This window comes from Martes martes (genome assembly GCF_963455335.1).
Source record: "Martes martes genome assembly, chromosome: 1".
In the NCBI taxonomy this organism is placed as follows: Eukaryota; Metazoa; Chordata; class Mammalia; order Carnivora; family Mustelidae; genus Martes; species Martes martes.
The window spans coordinates 8779175-8799475 of NC_137888.1; the positions used below are offsets into that span (position 1 = coordinate 8779175).

Genomic DNA, 20301 nt, shown 5'->3' on the forward strand with positions numbered 1-20301 from the left:
AGAACTCAGCTGACCAGGCCCTATTCAGTCAGCGTGTTATCTTTCCATATCTTATGATTCAGAAACGTTATCACCAAGACTGAAACTTGTTCCAAAAATCAGCACTAAAAGGTTTCACTTTAACTTTGACTTTCACTTATTGGACACTGCTCAGTACCTAGTAACCACGCATAAAGTCTTCTGTTCAGAGACATGTCTCTCCTCAGTAAGGTCTGGGTGGCCGCTGACAGGATCTGCACGAGGTCCGATCTGAGCAGGGGAATGGCTCGCTCACTGGAGTCCTGTTGGAGGACAGAGAACACTTTACCGCAAAGGGATGATGCAGCAGAGTACTGGCTTTCGGACACGTGGCCTCTCTTACCAGTCTACAAAGCTTTATCTTAAAAAGAAAGTTCTCAAAAGGAGTTGGTTCTTCGCAAGGCCCACGGCCAGAAGCCATGCAGTTTTTGCTACAGAAACATCCTCCTCACAAAAAGGAACAAGAACTGAAAAGTTGTTTTGGTTGAAAGCAAACGGTGATCACAAAGTGGCTCTGAGGTCCAACCCACCTGCCCCATGTCCTCAGGAAACACCAGTGACTTCCCCGGAAGAACACAGACGACTTACCAGACAGGTATAAAATGGAAAGAAGAACAGAACAATTTCCAGGTTATTTCTTTGCACCAGGACATTTGAGTCCAACAGTGAGGCACACAGAGACTTTACCTGTAAACGATAAGACAGCATGAACATTTCACTCCCCAGACATTTAGTAGTACTTGGCGGACTACTGCTTACAGTCACAGAAATGAGAGTAACTTCTACTGGGAACCTTGAAACCACTGTGTGAGGTCAGGAACTGAACAGTCAGGTGTAAATGTGGGAAACGCGGGTTCCAGCCCTAGACCCTGGCAGGCAATGTGTGCTGGAGGAGGTCGTGGACAAGACGTGACCTGGCTGACCTGTGGAGCTGGCGGCGCCTCACCTCCTTCCAGGTCCTGTGTGTGCACTCTGCTTGCCTTGCCCGCTTCTCAAGTTCCCGAGGGACACAGCCTTGCGACAGAGATGTAGTGTTGAGAACACCTGCGCGGTATACGTTACTGAGCCCAGTTAAGGCTGCTATGTAGACTTTTAAGATTTGGCAGGTGGGTGCTGAATTGTATGGATGGTTTCTGGGATTTGTCCTGCATAACCAGCCACCCTGACCTGCACATACACAGGTAGGTTAAAAAATGTGTTTGAGACTCACGCCACATAGGTGACCTCGGGATCCTGGTTAGTGGACATCAGCTGGCCTGCCAATCAGAACTGGACCTTCTGGTCTGGATGCCAAGAGCTATGAAATTTGCTTTGCATCCCCTCCTGCTCCGGGCTGGGGCGGTCCCTCGGAATGGAATCCGTGAGGGGAGGCAAACACACCCAGCCCAGGCTCCTTGAAGATGTAAAGACATGATAACACAGGAATGCAGCTCGCTCCAAACTGCACGTAGGTGAATAACTGTTTAACGTCAGACCCCATCACCTGCCCTATAAATCCTGCCCTATGGGGATCATCAGTTGGAAGTCCCAGCAGAGGGGAGGCCCCTCCGCCCAGACTCCGGCCTGGCTGTCTCCACAGGCCTTCCCCAGCTAGCGAGGCCAGCTGTCGTTAAGGACCCGATTTGATGGAATTCTGTCTTATTCTCCTTTAGTGGTTACTATTGCCTTCACCTGTGCACAGACTTCCCTTTTCTTCTGTTTCAATTAGATTTTTATAGTATCAGTAAAATGTTTTTTCCCCTTCAAAACTGAGAGTACTGGGGCGCCTGGGTAGCTCAGTGGGTTGAGCCGCTGCCTTCGGCTCGGGTCATGATCTCAGGGTCCTGGGCTCTCTGCTCAGCGGGGAGCCTGCCTCCCTCTCTCTCTCTCTCTGCCTGCCTCTCCGCCTACTTGTGATCTCTGTCAAATAAATAAATATAAAATAAATAAAAATCTTAAAAAAAAAAAAAACAGAGTACGGCCGCTGTGAATCTTTTCTTCAGAACAGACGTGGAACTCTACTGGACTTGTGGCCACCCAAGACAAGCCTCTCTAGTTCTCTTGCTTATTCAACTGGCCGCCTATGGATCTGGAGCGGCCGGCCTCTCTCTTTGGTGTCTCCCTGCCTGCCGCATACACGGCCAGTTTTAGGTGATACCCAGAAGCCCCCAAGGAGGCTGTAAACGGACAGGGTGACACTGGAGAGTTGGTTAGCTACGGGCCTCGCATGTTCCAGCTGAGACCTGGAGAGGCCTGGACCAGAGGGTGAGGTTCTAAGACCTCAACTTCCATGATCCTAGAAAGGAATGTCTTTCAGTTCCAAAAGGAACTTCTGGGTAACCTGAAATTCCAAAGACATTCTGTCAAATGGATTCCAAACCAATTCAGTACATAGTTTGTGTCTTTTGCAAGTATAGAGACACATGATACAGAAGAGCCGAAAGAAAAATGCTAATAAAAAGCTATGAGCATTCTGAAGAGGGGTGGGAAAGATCTTTCAACTGGGGAAAACAACAAAACTCTGTGAGAAGGCTGAGCTAGAAGGACAGGAAAGATGTGTGTGGAGATGGTGGAGAAGGGATCGGGGGTAAGGGCAAGGAGCAAGGTGGCATCACAGACCTGCAGGCCAGCCCGGGCAGTCCATTCAGGAGGGCAGAAGGCCTGAAGGGAGGGTAAGGCATGGGTGGGTTGGGAGTGGACTTAAAATAGAGGGTGGTTGGGTTATAGACATTGGGGATGGTATGTGCTATGGTGAGTGCTACGCCAAAGCATAAGCCTGATGATTCACAGACCTGTGCCCCTGGGGCAAACAGTATGTTATATGCTAATAGAAATAATTAAAAAAAAATACTCTCAAGTTTGGACTTTATCTGTAGGCAAGAGGAATCCAGATATTTTTCAAGCACAGTATAGATATGAGCAAGGCTTTGCTTTAGCAAAGCAAAGAGCTAAGAGTGATTAAAAAAAAAAAAAAAAAAAAGCCTGGATGGGCAGAGGACGGGATGGGGAGGAGCCCGTCGGAAAATTATGGCAAAGTCCAAGCGAGCATGAAACTGAAGGAAGAAAGGCAGTGAAAATGGAGACACAAGCTGTTAGGGTTCACCACTAGGTGGCGAAAGACTGTAGGCCATTAGACACACAGGCCCTAAGCTTGGGGAGAAGACAAAGATCCAGCAGGGTCATGAGAAGGGATGGCCTTGCCAGGGAAGCAAGCAGCCCTCCAAAGGGCCTGAGGTTGGACACTGGAAGGGCCCTGACAATCTAGATTTGAGAGAGGAGAGGAGAGGACGACGACAGCTGTAGCAGGACTGAGAGACAGTGACTGGAGGAGCGGGGAGCGAGAGGAGCAGACAGTGGGCTGTGTGACAAAGGCCACGGAGGAAGCAAGGCTCTAGCTAAAGCAGCAGACTCTGCAAGGCCCCTGGGGCACCGCTTACAGCTAACTGTACTGGCGGGGCCTCCAGAAGGGCCCTCTTTAGGGGCCAACATGTATCTGTATAAATTGTTAATGCACATGTGAAAAACCAACACCCCAGTCGGGGGTTTATCCTGCGTACGGATGCCTCCTCGTCTTGCTCGGCAGCAGAGCGCACGTACTCTGAACCCTGGAACACCTCTATTTCCCTGCTGCTTTCCACTGATGTCCCTTTGCAGCCCCAGCTGACAGCCTGTGCAAGAGGAAGCCGACCCCGTGAGGAGCAAAGCACCCACCGTGAGCTGGTAATCCGTCCCCAGCATGTACTTCTGCTCCTTGCCCGGCGAGTCCCTGCTGATATGGCCCACCACAAAGAGCGAGGCGGGAAGGCGGATGGCCGGGCTCACCAGGACGCTCCCCCAAAGGGCAGCGTAAAACACCTCTTTGCCGACCACCAGGGACAGCCTCAGGAGCAGAGCGTCTGTTCTGTGGACAAGAGATACAGACTGTAAGGGCTTGGTCCCAGCAGCCACCGCTCGCTCGGCTCTCCCCCGGCCCTGACCCCATTTCCTTATCATTCTGAGCGGCTGCCTTCTCTTGCCTTTCTGCTCTGTCCACCTGCCGGCAGTCACTGAAACGGAGTTTGCTAAAACAAACGTGGCCCCGAGAGGTTCGGCTTCGCAGCCCACGGGAAGCATCTGGCCAGTCGTGTCACCGCGGCACAGAGATCCCTCTCCACGGCCTTGCTGTGGATCTGCAGGGCTCGGAGGAGGGGATGCCCCAAGAGGTTGGTGCGACTGACTGGAGACGTAGGTGATAATAAAGTTCTCCCCATCTGAGCACAGCCGGGGACATGCGACTTCACAAACACTGGGCACAAAATTGGCCCGGGCCTCCCACTCGACGCAAATTCCATAAAGCCTGTCACTCTGCCCACAGCACGCCCCTATGTTGACTTCCGCTCTGGGAAGTTCTGCTGATGCCTGACGTTTCTTTGTCCCTTATCTCGATCTGATCTCTCTCCCTTGACACGCCATCAGCAACTTCACGCCCATCCCTTAAGAGAAGCCGCGTCATCAGCAGGTCCGGGTTTGTTTTTTCCACAGATACTGACCAAGGCCAGCCAACTCCTCCCCCAACCCTGCCCCAGCTCCATGGCCTGTACGCAGCTGACCAGGGCACCCTCCCTGTCAACAAGGAAAATGGATTTACCAGGCCAACGATCGCACCTGTCAGTAAAACAGCAGAGGCAAACTCCCACAAGGGGCTTTCACTGAATGAGTGGATGAACTCAAAATCCAAAAGAATTCCATCCCTCACAGCCCCTATCTGCAAAGAAGACACACAAACATCACAGAAGGAACAGGCCAGTGTGATGCAGTGGGCTACCCAGGTTCCTGGCGTAAGGCCTCTGTCGTCCAAATCCCGTGTCTGCTTCCTGGCAGTGGTCCCTAGGACGAGCTTACTGTCTGTGCACGTTAGCTCTCGGCTATGAGATACAGAAGTGAGAGGAAGATGCTCTGAGCAGGACCAGAGGGTCTCGTGTAAAACTACACACAGGCAAACAGAGTCAGTGCTCGGGCCCCACCGCCTGCCATGACCACCAGGTCTGCGCTGTCTGCTGATGAGTCCTTAGTCCAGATGACTGGCGGACATGCAGCTGGTGTGGAAAAACATTGTGAAGTGAATGCCACCCTTTCCCTTTTATTATGACTCCAATTGTCTCCAGCTTACTTTTCAATTATCAGCTCAGGGTATACAAAGATTTTTCATACAAAAAAAATTATCTACTACCATTTTTTAAAAAAAGATTGATTTATTTTTATTTTTTTTTAATTTTTGCCAGAGAGAGCACAAGCAGGGGGGCAGAGGGAGAAGCAGGCTCCTTGCTGAGCAAGGAGCCCGATAGGGGACTTGATCCCAGGACCCTGGGGTCATGACCCAAGCCAAAGGCAGCCACTTAATCATCTGAGCCACCCAGGCGTCCCGAGATTTATTTATCAGAGAGAGAGCCTGCGTGCACACACGTGAAGGGGGAGGGACAGAGGGAGAGAGAGAGAACCTCAAGCAGACTCCCTACTGAGCGTGGAGCCCAATGCAGGGCTTGATCTCATGACTCTGAGATCATGACCTGAGCTGAAATCAAGAGTCAGGCACTTAACGGACTAAGCCACCCAGGTGCCCCTACCTTTTTATATTAACAGTGAATTTTGTTCTCTTTAAAACTAGTCTGAGGGCGTATGGGTGGCTCAGTTGGTTGAGCGACTGCCTTCGGCTCGGGTCATGATCCTGGAGTCCTGGGATCGAGTCCCGCATCGGGCTCCCAGCTCCATGGAGAGTCTGCTTCTCCCTCTGACCTTCTCCTCACTCATGCTCTCTCTCACTGTCTCTCTCTCAAATAAACAAATAAAATATTAATTAAAAAAAAACTAGTCTGAACCTTTTTGTCTCATAAAATACTTGAATTTTACTGTGCAAATGATGCACAGTATCATCTTTACAAAAAATAACAAAACTGAAGAGGCATGAGTAACAGCCAAACGTTTAGGAAACACACACAGAAGGGTTTAGTGGCTAAAGATACCAACTGATCTCCTACCGAGGCTAAGCAAACAAATATAGCTTATCTCACCCAGCTCCAGATTATCTCACCCAGCTCCAGCTTATCTCACCCAGCTCAGGAAACAGTGGAGGTGTAGAAGGTGAGGCCTATGGGTCACTGTCCCCTGGGCAGACAGGACGTCCCCAGGCTAGGCAGATTCCTACAGCAGGAGATTAACTGAGAAGGCCCCGGGAGTGCTCCCCTCTCTCCAGGATCCCTCTCAGGGGAAGACTGACGCTTAGATAAAACCCACTGCAAACACTACAATGCACGCTCTAATACCACGTCCCCCTTTGCTCAGAACAGTGTATTCCCAAAGTCAGTTCCATGGAACACTGGCCACGAGCTGTTCCACAGACAAGAAATCTGGGACATGCCACCTCAGCGTCCCTTCTTCAATATTCAGAGTGCACTGGCTAGTTTTCTTTCTTAAAAAAAAAACGCAGCTTAAGTCTCATTTTATCCTAAAAAAAATTAATAGATATTAAAAACTTGAATGATGCTGTGGTTCACAAAAGGGCAATTATGACGAGACTTGGCTATGGAGAGCACAGTGGAGAGCAAGATAACGGGGATGAGTCAAGTAACTATTAAATAAAAATTACTCTTATCATCTCAGATGTGAAGCCCCAAAATTCCAAAATTAGCAGAGCCCAGGACTCGAATCTTTTCTATTCAGAATCAACCAGCAACCCCCAAACCCCTCCTGTTTCCATCCCTCCTGCCCCACCCTGGCTGGCGTGCTCATGCCTCCTGGGAACACCAGCTTCCTCAGACAGCACCAACACGCTCTCCTCTAGTCAACAGATAGCAAGTGGCACGGACTGCTTGCCATGAACCCAACTTTGGCCCTGAAGCCACTCGCCTAGTGGATAGTCCTGGAAAGCCAAACTGTCACCAAACAAAGAGCGAAAACAGAGCTTTGGGCGTGAGCATCCGAACAAGTGCAACAGTGACAACAGCATCCTGTCCCACCACAGGTCAGGTCCATGCCCAGAGGGGTGAAAAAATTCTAGAACCAGCAGAGCTCATCATGCTGTCTGGAATCAACCAAAAGAAAGGTCAACAAATATGTTTCCAGGTGCCTGCGTGGCTCAGTCAGTTAAGCATCTGACTCTTGATTTCGCCTCAGGTCATGATCTCAGGGTCCTGGGATCCAGGCCTATGCTGGGCTCCGGGCTCAGCGGGTGTCTGCTTGAGATTCTCTCTCTCCCTCTGCCCCTCCCCCTGCTCCCTTGCACGTGCGTGTGCTCTCTCTTTCTAAAATAAATCATCTTAAAGATACATATGTATGTTTTAACTGCTATTTAATTCAGGTTTTCTAAACCCGGACATAGTGGACTTAGAAGCCAGATAAGCCTTCATCGCAGGGACAATCACGTCACTGCAGGGAATCTTAGTGCTAGATGCCAGCAGCACCCTTTCTACCCCCTGGTAACAGCCAAAAGAAAGATGCCAAATGTCCCTGGGGGACACAAATTATCCCAGCTGAGAATCGCTGACTCACACTTTTGCTTGCTTACAGACCTTTGAGAATAGTCACCTTTCCCCCAAATGCTCAGGAGAGGATTTGGTACTTTATGGTACTCTCTCCCCACTATTCCTGCTTCATCAGTGCAGCAAAACACAGCTGTCAAGCCACTTCATGGGCACTTAAAAGGCGACAGTCTGGCCAGGAGTGGTCTGCAGGCACACAAGGGTTAGAAAGCCAGGATGAAGCATTAGCCCTAACACTGGCCAGAGTTTCCGTTCTTAGGGTTCACGGACACACACAAGCCAGGAACAACTCCGGGAACTCGTGAGTCACTGGGCCTAACTCAGCCCTCTGAGTTTGCTGCCAGTGGGGACATCAGGTCCCTCCCTTTGCCCCTCTCTTTCCTATCCTGCACACGGTTTGCTGGGGGTGTCTGCCTTTGCTCCTGAGCACTCAGGGGAAGAAAGAGTTTTGACTTCTCTCAAACTAACATGGATACAGAGACCAAAGACTCTGGGGCAGTCATCCCAGTTACTGTGCCCATACACACCCACTCAGTGATTCTAGAACCCTCGACCAGTATCCACCTCGGAGAGCTGATAACGAACGGCTTTGGGGCGCTGCAGATATGGGGCCTGGTGTTCTCTCATGGCTCCATTTACTCGGTGATTCATGCAGCTCTACTTAGCTCTTGGTTCAATGTCAAGAAATCTCACCAAAAAAACATCCATGTGAAGCAACTTTAGCAACTGTTCCATCGAACCCTCATTGATCGACTAAGAGAACACCCCAAAACACCCCAACTATTTACACTCTTCTGGCGTGATTCATTCTTACAAATTAAAAAAAAAACTGCAATACATTTTGGGAACTGATGTGTTCATCTGTCAGATGATGGAAAAAACATTTATATACACACATACACGGATCTGTTTGGGAACCAGCAATGAGCCAGAACTTCTGGAAAGAGCCTGGGCCTAGAAGCCAAGCGACAGATCTGGTAAGGGTCCTCTCGCCGACGCCTACATGACCTTCCATTCATTCCTTCCGCACATCTACCAGTCCTGCGTGCGGCCACAGGCTTACAACAGCAGGGAGACAGACTCTGCCTCCTGAGGAGGTGGGTCCTACCAACCCGACCCACTTCAAAGGTGGACTCTTCACTGGGAAGTGGGAAGCCACAACACGCTTTGTGTGAAAGCCTGAAACGTTCGAAGTGCAAATTTTTGGTTAGGTTTGTCAAATTCTACTACAAGTGCTCATGACTTAAACATACCTGTGGTCACTAGCCACGATCCCTCAAACCACTCTCATTATTTGACTTCTCTGAATTTAGGGGAGAACTGCAAACAGACCTCGGACTGATTCCTCGATTCCACCCCAGCCCCCCACGCTCCCCCAGTCACAGCCGACATGGCAGACAAAGGCGGTGTGGCTGGGGCCTCTGGAGTGGTGTCATCAGATGGAAACTTTTGCAAGCACAGAGGTTTCTGAACCTCCCAGTCAGGCTGCACATGGGTTCTTAAAGCAGGTCCTAGTAACAGAGGTTAATCACAGCAATCACTCAGAATGGTCAATATGATGGGAGGGAGCTCTGACGTGGTAATTCCCCAGAGAAACAGGATATTGTGTATACCCAGTAGTCTGAATGGAATTATGCTTTCTTCTGCTCCTAAGCATGACCAAAAATTACCCCTGCATGAACTTTTATGTGTACAAGCTTTACAAATTTCCCCAAAGTACTGCTGAAATTTGTCAAGCTATTCTGCTCAGCATCGCCTTTGCAAGCCCCAGCCATCAGTGAAGCATGGCTCTGCTTTGACTGAGAAGCAGCCTAGTGTGATGGGAAGAAGGAAGACTTTGGAATCTGACCCATGGGGCTTAGGATCCCAGCTCTGCCACTCACTGATCACGAGACTCTGGGAAACCTTCTCACTTTCTCTCACCTGTGACTGGAGGCAATTCCCAGGAGGACATAGTATTTGGTCAAGCAGGGACCAGCACAGCAATGTCAAGCATCAAGCCGACTTCTGTGCCTTTCCCTGCTGTGTGGACCTCTGTACCTCCTTCCCTGCTTCTTCCAAAGCGGCGGCATCACATGCAAGCCGCAGAGCCGGATGAGACCCACCTGTCGTAGATCTCGGAGCCCTCCTCCAGGCCGGGCAGCAGGCCCACAATGAAGGCCTGGAGACTGGGCAGGAGCAGCTTCTGCAGCGGGAGAAAGTATTTCTCATACAGGCCGAGCAGCACGGGCCTCACCGACATGGCCGCGTTTGCCAGAAGAGGAAACAACCCGCAGCTTTGGGAAAGAAGAAAGAGAGAGGAGGGGTAAATGAGACACCGCATCGGAAGTCTGGAACAATCACCCGGCCAGAGGGCGCTTTCGACAGCAGCCAGCCAGCCGTTGGGGCTGCAGACGCTTGCCCGTTATAGGATGGTCACAGTGTACTGTTCAGTAAAGAGGCAGCAGGTTCAGAACACACTTAAAGAAAGGCCTGGGAGGATGCGCTCCAGAGGTGATTGCGGCTTATCTCCTGCTGGCGTCTTGACAATGAATTGTTGCTCACCACTCCCTATTTTATTTGTCGTTTTCTAATCTTATGAACTGAAATACAGATTATTCAGGTAATAAGAACGTAATATGGTAGGAAAGCTACTATACCTGTAGAGGAACAAATCCTTGGCCAGCCATTTGGTCCCCACAATTTTGAAGATAATCTCATAGGTTTCTAGGGCTTTTAGGTGCACACCGCTGGGCAAAGCAGGATGCAAGCACTGAGCTAACCTCTTGCTGATAATGAGCCGTCTTGGCAATAAGGAATACTTCAGGTTACTCTGAAGGGCCTGGAAAACAGGAAGGAAAACATGAGGAAGAAGGCAGCAACATTCACCACGGAAAGGAAACCTGCAGAGGCTGGAAAGACATGAGCAGATGCAAAAGGAAGACAGAGGGCCTGTGCAGGGACACCAGGAGGGCCGGGAGCCAGGCTCCGGAGACACGGGTATCCGTACAGCCCCTACCAACACTGGAGATGAGGCAGGCACCAGGATCGAGAGCAAGGGAGACCCTGTCACCATCGGACCTGCTCCTCGGTCACACATGGAAACCTGGGTACCGGAGAGGGCTCCAGTCCACACATGAGGCCAAGCAGAACACACACCGTATCAGGGGATGTAACCCCCCCTCATCCCTAAGACGACCCTTGTCTGCCTGCTGGGAAGCCCCTGGAATCTGCCTGGGGAGAAGAAGACGTCTGAAGCATCCCCATCGCTCCCCCAGCTCAGCTCCCCAGCCAGGGGGCTCTGAGTGAGGGGTCACCCCCAGAAGAAACAAGGGGGCACCCCTCTCGGTCATGACTCCAGGCATCTCCGGCAGTCGGTGATCCTGCCTGGTGGGAAGGACCACGGCCCGCAGGAGAAATGCCGCACTCTGCCGGGAGCAGCAACAGCGTTCCTGAGCCAGGCCTCGGCGGCCGGACACAGGCCTCGTCTGCGCCGAAGCGGCCTGGGTACCTGTGGTACCCGAGGAACCCGGTCCGGGGTGTGAGCGGGTCACCGCCGTTCTGCACAGCCTCAAGCGACCGCGGGCAGAGTGCTGTGGCGGGGTGGCTCCTCATGACTCAATCTTATAATACAAAGTGTCTGTCATGATGGAACAACCGGCAAATATTTGCTCAAAGCCTACAGGGTGAAGTCCACGCTTCTTAAAAAGCCACTCAGAGGCCTCCACGGCATGACTCCTGCCTGCTTTGCCTCCCCTGCCCCCATCTCTTACTAGCTCAGCTTCAAACTCTGCAGCGACACAGATCCATTTGTGATTCCTGCCTGTGCTCTCTGCCCCTCTGCCCAACCTCCTTCCTGTCCACCTGGCTAATTTTCCCCACAGGAGACTGAGCGTCCCCTTCCCTGGAGGCAGAACGGTCCCCGCCCTGGCAGGGCGCGCCAGCCTGCATGTTTAGTTCCTCCTGCCCTGGGCTCCATGTGCACATCTGTCGCCGATTTACAACACTGTCCTAATGATTATCAGCTCCGGGGCTGACTTAGGCAGGGAGCAACTTGAGGGCCGGGTCTGTTGTCTTCCCCTCTGTGGTTTTCAGCACTCTGCACGGAGCCTAAAACAAAGCAGGCCTTCTGGAAGAACAGAAGATGTGCCAACTGCATTCTATCTGTGTCTACCAACCGCTGGCCCTGGGCCATATGGTCTTAGGGCCATGCTAGCTTTTTTTTCATAAGCAAAGAAAATGATCCTGTCCCTAAAACATGCACTGAGGTTATGCAGGAAATAAAGGGAAAGGAAGGAAAATAATATATTTTTCATCAGAAGCCTGTAGTCTAACTGAATTCTCAAATTCAATAAACCCATATCTCGGAAGAAAAAAACCCATATAAGTAAAGGTCATCAAGAAATACCTTAAAACGTTATATATAAAAGTTTCATATTTTAAAACAAAGGGAAAGCCAACAAAATAATTTCTTTTAAGATTTTATTAATTTATTTATTTGAGAGCGAGAGAGGGGGAGAGAGAGAATCTCAAGCAGACTCCACGCTGAGCACGGAGACCAACATGGGGCTCGATCTCACAAACCCTGAGATCGTGTCCTGAGCTGAAATCCAGTATCAGGAACTTAACCAATCGAGCCACCCAGGCGCCCCCAAAATAATTTTTTTTTTAATGTGCTCCTGTCAAAACAAATCCTGAGGTAAGCCGAAACACACGCTGTAACAGGGGATAAGAACAAAGTGAGACAGCTTTGGCGGCGGGGACATGAATGTGCCAAATGTTCAGGAAACTGCGTTTTGTCATGCACATTTTGGAACACGTAGAGAAGCAGCTGGAAGAGCAGCAGCAGCATCACTGGGCTTCAAGGAGTATCAACTGCCGGCCCGTCCTGAAGAAACCATGTCTGTGCCGCAACTGGCTTATCTATGCGGCTGTGGGCTTTCTCCGGGGATTCAAGAGCAGGAGAGAGGGCCTCTGTCTTCACCTGCAGTAACTGTTTTGTCAAAATCAAGCACTTGCATTTTCCTTCCCCTAAGATTTTATTTATTTGAGAGAGAGAGAGTATGAGCCGGGGGAGGGGAGAGGGAGAAGCAGACTCCAGCTGGGCATGGAGCCAGACACTGGGCTCGATCCTAGGACCCTGAGATGATGACCTGAGCTGAAGTTAGATGCCTAACTGACTGAGCCACCCAGGCGCCCCCACGCAGTTGCTTATTAAGTCACACCCACTCTCGCATTGCTCAGCGTATTCCAAGGACTCCCGCTGTTGGAGGTGGAAAAGACAGGGCACACTCACTGTGGTGGTCATCTGGGACTCACCAGCGTTTGCCTTCCTTGGGCTGTGCATGTCCATATCCCATTTCTCTGCCCTTTTGACCCTGGGTATGGCAACATGACCGAGTCTGGCCAGCGGGATGAGTAGAGTGATAGGCATCATGCAGGCACGGGCTTTAAAAGCCAACTCAAAGCTTGTCGGGTTCCCTTTTCTTGACTCTAAGATCATGGACATGTGGGTTGAGCCAAAGTCCCCCTGCCAGCCTGGCTCCCTGAGAACCTACAGAGCAGAAACCACGTGCTGACCCAGTGAGGCAGAACCATGTAAAACTCACTGAGATTAGGCCTTGTTTGTTACCATGGCACAACCCTCTCTATCCTAACTAATAAACCTCTTCCCACGTAAATGCATACAATGAACCAAAACCATCCATTCCAAATGAATGAGGCTGCTTGCTATTTCTTTCTCATTTGAATGTGTCACTTAATTTGAGAAAAGACATGGGAAAAGAAACATAACAAGAACTGAGGCTGTGACCACTGAACGTGAAACAGGTTATTCACTGTTTGCAGTCTGTGTTAATCCATGAAAACACAGCATGTCTGAGAAAGGGACTCAGTGCTGTTGAGGGAAAGGTAGAAAGATAAAGGAAGTTGTTAGATCTGAAAATTCAGCAAAAACAAAGGATATAAACAGACTATACTTAGGAGAATGAGAAGCTGCTTGTCGTTCCTGGTAAGAAAAATGCAATTAAAACTACAAGAAAATACCATTCTTTTCACCCATCAGACTGTCAACTAGATCAAAGCACACAAGTTCAGGAGCAGAGCAGAGCCACCCGAGATCATGAGCCCTGAGTCAGGATGTGGCCAGACAGTCTTTGCGAGCCTGCTCCTTGGGGCAGTGGGAGAGTCAACCCTTCTGCATCATTTTCACCACTAATCATGGGGCTAAAATCATGCCCAGATCATGGCGGTTGTGCTAACCCACTTCCCACAGAGCCAGATTTAACAGGTGCTTCCACACTGAGGCTAGGCAAATAAACGAGACTGAGATATTATAACACTGGTTTAATATGTGAGCTTGGGGGTCAGAGCCGGGCATTCCAGTTCTACCATTTGCTTGTTCGGCAAATTCTTTAAACTTTCCAGCTATCGTTTCAACTATAAAAATGGAGATCATGGCACCTCACGAAGTTGCAAGCATCAAATGAGACACCCCACACACACAGTACAGCAACGTCTGGCACCCAGGAAGCAGCCAGCAAACACGACCTCTTATTATCATGACAAACTGAAAATGAAGGACAAGACTCGGAGAGATGGAGAGAAGATGCATTTTAAAACAATCCACTGAAACCCAGTCGTTTACAGATAATGTCTTTATTGGCCTGAAAGCAAACAAGGACACTAGTTGGGTGTGTTGAAGAAGAAGGGTGAGAAATAACTGAATCAAAAAAGCAAAGCTCAGACTGCTCTATGTTTGGAGTTAAGATGCCTGCAGACCCAAAATATGATGAAAATCCCAAGAGACACTGTAGCCAAGGAGGAAATTGGCACCCACGAGATGGAGTTGGGGAACATGAAATTTCCTTTTAAGAAGAAGGAAAAAATAAATAGTAATTAATATTTAGCATTAAAAGGGAAAATATGATATATCCTAAATGATATTTAAGGAAAACTCCTATACAACATTTTGCAAGTCTTTTTTTTCCTTAAAGATTTTATTTATTTATTTGACAAAGAAGATAGGGAGAGAGAGAGTATAAGCAGGGGGAGTGGCAGGTGGAGGGAGAGGGAGAAGCAGGCTCCCTGCTGAGCAAGGAGCCCAAGGCTCCATCCCAGGACCCTGGGATCATGACCTGAGCTGAAGGCAGACACTTAACCGACTGAGCCACCCAGGTGCCCCAATATTTTGCAAGACTTAAAACTGAAGATTAGAATCACCAGTTGAAAATGCTTTGTCTGGGGCATCTGGGTGGCTCAGTCGCTTAAGTGTCTGCCTTGGGCTCAGGTCATGATCGTGGAGTCCCGGGACTGAGCCCCCAAGTTGGGCTCCTTGCTCCATGGGGAGCCTGCTTCTCCCTCTCTTCCCCACTTGCTCATGATCTCTGTCACAATCTCTGTCCGTCTCACTCTCTCAAATAAAATCTTAAAAAAAAACTGCTTTGCATGCAGTGGATCTGGAGCAGGCTGGAAACAAAGGATTCCCTCGAACACAGCTCCTCCTCCCCCAGAGCGACAGACTTCATGCAGGAAATGAGGCTGTGAGTCCTATTTAAAAACACCTTCTGTGAGCAGGGAATGTTTTTCCATCTCTTTGTGTCTTCCTCAATTTCTTTCACAAGTGTTCTGTAGTTTTTAGAGTACAGATCCTTTCCCTTTTTGGTTAGGTTTATTCCTAGGTATCCCATGTTTTTTTGTGTAATTGTAAATGCAACTGACTCCTCAATTCCAATTTCTTCTTACTGTTCGTGTATAGAAATGCAACTGATTTCTATGCATTGATTTTATATCCTGCCACGTTGCTAAATTCCAGTATGAGTTCTAGCAACTTGGGGGTGGAGTATTTTGGGTTTTCTACATAAAGTATCATGTTGTGTGCGAAGAATGAGAGTGTGACTTCTCTGCCAATTTGAATACTTACTTCTTTTTGTTATCTGATTGGGGAGATTAGGAGTTTTAGTATTATACTGAACAACTGTGGTGAGAATGGACATCCCTGTCGTGTTCCTAATCTTAGGGGAAAAGCTCTCCATTTTTCCCCACTGAGAATGATGATTGATGTGGGTTTTTCATAGATGGCTTTTATGATATTGAGATATGTTAAAATATCTATGGTACCCAGAGCAATCTATGCATTCACTGCAATCCCTACCAAAATACCATAGACATTTTCCAAAGAGCTGGGATAATCCCAAATCCTAAAATTTGTATGGAACCAGTTAAGACCCCAAATAGCCAGAGGAATGTTGAAAAAGAAAACCAAAGCTGGGGGCATCACAATGCCAGACTTCAAGATTACAAAGCTATAATCAAGACAGTATGGTACTGGCACAAAAACAGACACATAGATCAATGGAACAGAATAGAGAGCCCAGAAATGGACCCTCAATTCTATGGTCAACTAATCCTCAACAAAGCCAGAAAGAATATCCAGTGGAAAAAAGACACTCTCTCCAATAAATGGTGCCGGAAAAATTGGACAGCCACATGCAGAAGAATGAAACTTGACCATTCTCTTATGCCATACATAAAGATAAACTCAAAGATGGATGAGAGACCTAAATGTGAGCCAGGAATCCATCAAAATCCTAGAGGAGAATGCAGGCATCAACTTTTTCAACCTCAGCCGCAGCAACTTCTTGCTAGACAGAAGCAAGAGAAACCAAAGCAAAAAATGAACTACTATGACTTAAGATAAAAAGCTTCTGCACAGCAAAGGAAATAGTCAACAAAACTGAAAGGCAACCTACGGAATGGAAGAAGATATTTGTAAATGACATTATCAAATAAGGGCTCGTCTCCAAGATCTATAAAGAACTTATCAAACTCAACACCCCCCAAAAAACAAATAATCCAGTCAAGAAATGGGCATAAGACACGAACAGACCTTTCTCCAAAGAAGACATCAAATGGCCAACAGACACATGAAAAATGCTCCACATCACCTGGCATCAGAGAAATACAAATCAAAACCACAATGAGATGCCACCTCACACCAGTCAGAATGGCTAACATTAACAAGTGAGGAGACAACATGTGTTGGCGAGGTTGTGGAGAAAGGCGAACCTTCTTACACTGCTGGTGGCAAAGTAAGCTGGTAACGCCACTCTGGAAAACAGTACGGAGGTTCCTCAAGAAGTTAAAAATAGGGCTACCCTACGACCCAGCAATTGGTCTACTAGGTATTTATCCCCCAAATACAGATGTAGTGAAAAGAGAGGGCACATGTACTCCAATGCTCATAGCAGCAATGTCCACAATGGCCAAACTGTGGAAGGAGCCGAGATGCCCTTCAGCAGACGAATGGATAAAGATGTGGTCCCTATACACCATGGAATATTACCCAGTCATCAGAAAGGATGAATACCCACCATTTGCATCAACATGGATGGAACTGGAGGGGATTATGCTCAGTGAAATAAGTCAATCAGAGAAAGACAATTATCTGGTTTCACTTACACGGGGATTATAAGAAACAACACAGAAGATCATAGGGGAAGGAAGGGAAAACTGAATGGGAAGTCATCAGAGAAAGAAAAACCATGAGAGACTCTTAACTGCAGGAAACAAACTGAGGGTTGCTGGAGGTGGGTGAGGAGATGGGGTTGCTGGGGGATGGGCATCAAGGAGGGCACATGATGTGATGAGCACTGGGTGTGATACACAACTGATAAATTACTGAACACTACATCTGAAACTTAATGATGTACTCTATGTTGGCTAAGTGAATTATACACACACACACACACACAGCAAAACAAACATCTTCTGGGTGAGCAGTATTAAGTAGCATCTCGCCGATGTGCCTGAAAGGGAACCTAAGCCAACTCCTGGTGGCTTTAAGGAAACAGTGGCCACCATGAAGGTTCCCACTCTGGCTCCCCCAAATTCTCTCTCTATAAGACTTTCCCTTTAGGTTCGCGGAGGGCTAATACATGGCCACGAGGGGACCATCTCTGTGTTTTCAGGGCAAACTTAAAGGGGAAGGAGTCATCCAATGATTCATTCCCCCGCTTTGGCTGCTGAAGATGCAGAGCTCAGGGTGGTGGAGCTCATGAGTTCATGATTCAGCCCTGGTGACTTTTTTTTTTTTTTTAAAGATTTTATTTATTTATTTGGCAGACAGAGATCACAAGCGGGCAGAGGCAGGCAGAGAGAGAGGAGGAAGCAGGCTCCCCACTGAGCAGAGAGCCCGATGCGGGACTCTATCCCAGGACCCCGAGATCATGACCTGAGCTGAAGGCAGAGGCTTAACCCACTGAGCCACCCAGGCGCCCCGCCCTGGTGACTTTCTTCAGCTAGCCACCACTGCCTCAGATCTCCTCCGCTTAGGACCTATTGACTCAGGCATCCCTGGACACGAGAAGTGCTCGGCCCATGTGGCCAGCCTACTTTTAGGATGCGAAAAACACTTCTTAGTAGGAAATTGGAGGCTTTCTGCTGCATCCTTCCTGAGAGTGAGATCAAGCCAGATGCCCAGGGCTGTCGCTGCTTTTGAAAAGAAAATGTTCTATTTAGAAGAGGCCTGGCCTAGGAGGTTTCAAAACGGGGTGCTGTGCACTGCTGGTGGGAACGTAAAATGGTGCAATCGCTGTGCAAACAGGATGGTGGCTCCTCAAAAGATTAGGGGTGCCTGGCTGGCTCAGTCGGCAGAGCATGTGACTGTTGATTAGGGGGTCGTAAGTCAGAGTCCCACGTTGGATGGAGAGTTACTTAAAAAAATAAATAAATAGGGGCACCTCAGTGGCTCAGTCGGTTAGGCCACTGCCTTCAGCTCAGGTCATGATCTCAGGGTCCTGGGATCGAGCCCCGCATCGGGCTCTCTGCTCAGTGGGGAGCCTGCTTCCTCCTCTCTCTCTGCCTGCCTCTGCCCACTTGTGATCTCTGTCTGCCAAATAAATAAATAAAATCTTAAAATGTAAGTAAATAAATAAAATTGTTTAAAAAAGATTACATATTTGATTTGTTTACCAAATGACTGTATGATCCAGCAATTCCACTTCTGAGCCCCTGTGCAAAAGCACTGACACTCAAACAGGTATTTGTACACCTGAGTTCACGGAAGCGCTATTCACAATAGCCAAAAGGTGAAAACAACCCAAACGTCAACGAATGGAAAAATAAAATGTGGTCTACACATACATGGGACTGTTCCTCAGCCGTAACGAGGAAGGAAATCCTGAGGCACGCTACCATCCGCATGAATCCCGAAGAAGCTGCAGTCAGGGCAGTAAGCCAGACGCAAAAGGACACACACTGTATGATTCCACTTACACGAGGTCCCTGGAGTGATCAAAGAGACAGACCCAGAAAGCGGAACAGGGGGAGGGGGCCAGGGGCTGGGAGAGGGGGAGGGTAGCCTATGTTTAATGGGAATGGTCTCGGTTTTGGATGGTGGTGCTGCTTGAACGACAAGGAAAACACCCTGAGTGCCACAGAACGGTACACTCGTAAACAGTTAAAATGGTAAATTTTATGTGTATTTTACCACTTAGAAAGAAAAATGAAATGAATGCTGTGTTTTACCCAACGGGTCCTGCAGCTGTGCTGCAAGAACCATGAATCCTTCCTTGAGTGACACTTGCTTGTTGAAAACAAACGGAAAACTCTTCCCTCACCAGAGAACAAAGGGACTCCTTTTAGTAAATCCTGAAGGGACCCCAGGGACTGGGTCCAGCCTCTCTTTAGTGCGAGGTTTGGGTGGTTTTGTTTTGTTTTTGTTTTTAAGAGAGAGAATGCTTGTGGGGAGCCTGGGTGGCTCAGTGGGTTAAAGCCTCTGCCTTCAGCTCAGGTCTTGATCTCAGGGTCCTGGGATCGAGGCCCACATCGGGCTCTCTGCTCAGCGGGGAGCCTGCTTCCTCCTCTCTCTCTGCCTGCCTCTCTGCCCACTTGTGATCTCTGTCTGTCAAATAAATAAATAAATAAAGTATTTTTAAAAAAAGAGAGAGAGAGAATACTTGTAAGTGAGCAAGGGTGGGAGGGGGAGGGGACGAGGGGAGGGGAAGGTGCAGAGGGAAGGAGAGAGAGAGAGAGAATCCCAAGCAGACCCCACGCTCAACGCAGGGCTCCATCTCACGACCCTAAGATCACAACCTGAGCTGAAACCAAGAGTCCAACGCTGAACCGACTCAGCCACCCAGGCACCCGAGTGTGTTTTTAACCACTAATTAGCAAAATAACCACATTAACTGAGTCCACCTTCTAGCACTTAAACACTCCTGATTTCCTCTTCACCTGCTTCTGGCAGTTTGAAAGCTGCTGAGACTGGGACCCTGGTGTGGGTCCGGGAGGGCCACCCTGGCGCCGCCTTGCTCTTGCCAGCCTCTATCCAGACAGTGAGCTCTGCTAGCGGGAAAAGCTCAGTATGTCCAGGGAAGTTTCATTGTTTGGGTTGTGTTTTTTTTGGAAACCAGAAACCCGAGTAGGCTTAACAGACACATTGAGAGATACAGATACACAAATATAGTATATATTCATATTACATATACAACACATGTGATAAATATTACATAAAAATGATGCATACTAAAAAAAAAAGATGAGATGGGCGCCTGGGTGGCTCAGTGGGTTAACGCCTCTGCCTTCAGCTCAGGTCATGATCCCAGGGTCCTGGGATCGAGGCCCACATCGGGCTCTCTGCTCGGCAGGGAGCCTGCTTCCCTTCCTCTCTCTCTGCCTGCCTCTCTGCCTACTTGTGATCTCTGTCTGTCAAATAAATAAATAAAATCTTTAAAAAAAAAAAAAAAGATGAGAAATGTTCTTCAGCTATAGAATAAATACGTCAAGGAAACTCATAAATCTGGAAGGAAAA

The 20301-nt window shown here is 48.6% G+C and overlaps 1 protein-coding gene across 4 annotated transcripts in view; it reads right to left on the minus strand.

The window, feature by feature from the left end:
• DOP1B (DOP1 leucine zipper like protein B) overlaps nt 1-20301 on the minus strand; it is a 99903-nt gene that overhangs the window by 60841 nt on the left and 18761 nt on the right. For all 4 annotated transcript variants that reach the window (XR_013966418.1, XM_080796745.1, XM_080796744.1 and 1 more), the window contains exons 2-6: nt 10151-10332; nt 9617-9787; nt 3709-3898; nt 607-705; nt 158-281 (exon numbers count right to left, since the gene is read on the minus strand). Coding sequence is in view for 3 of the 4 variants with exons in the window: in XM_080796745.1 (XP_080652871.1) it covers nt 158-281; nt 607-705; nt 3709-3898; nt 9617-9787; nt 10151-10332 (766 nt within the window). In the remaining variant the exon portion in view is untranslated. The remainder of the gene's footprint in view (nt 1-157; nt 282-606; nt 706-3708; nt 3899-9616; nt 9788-10150; nt 10333-20301) is intronic.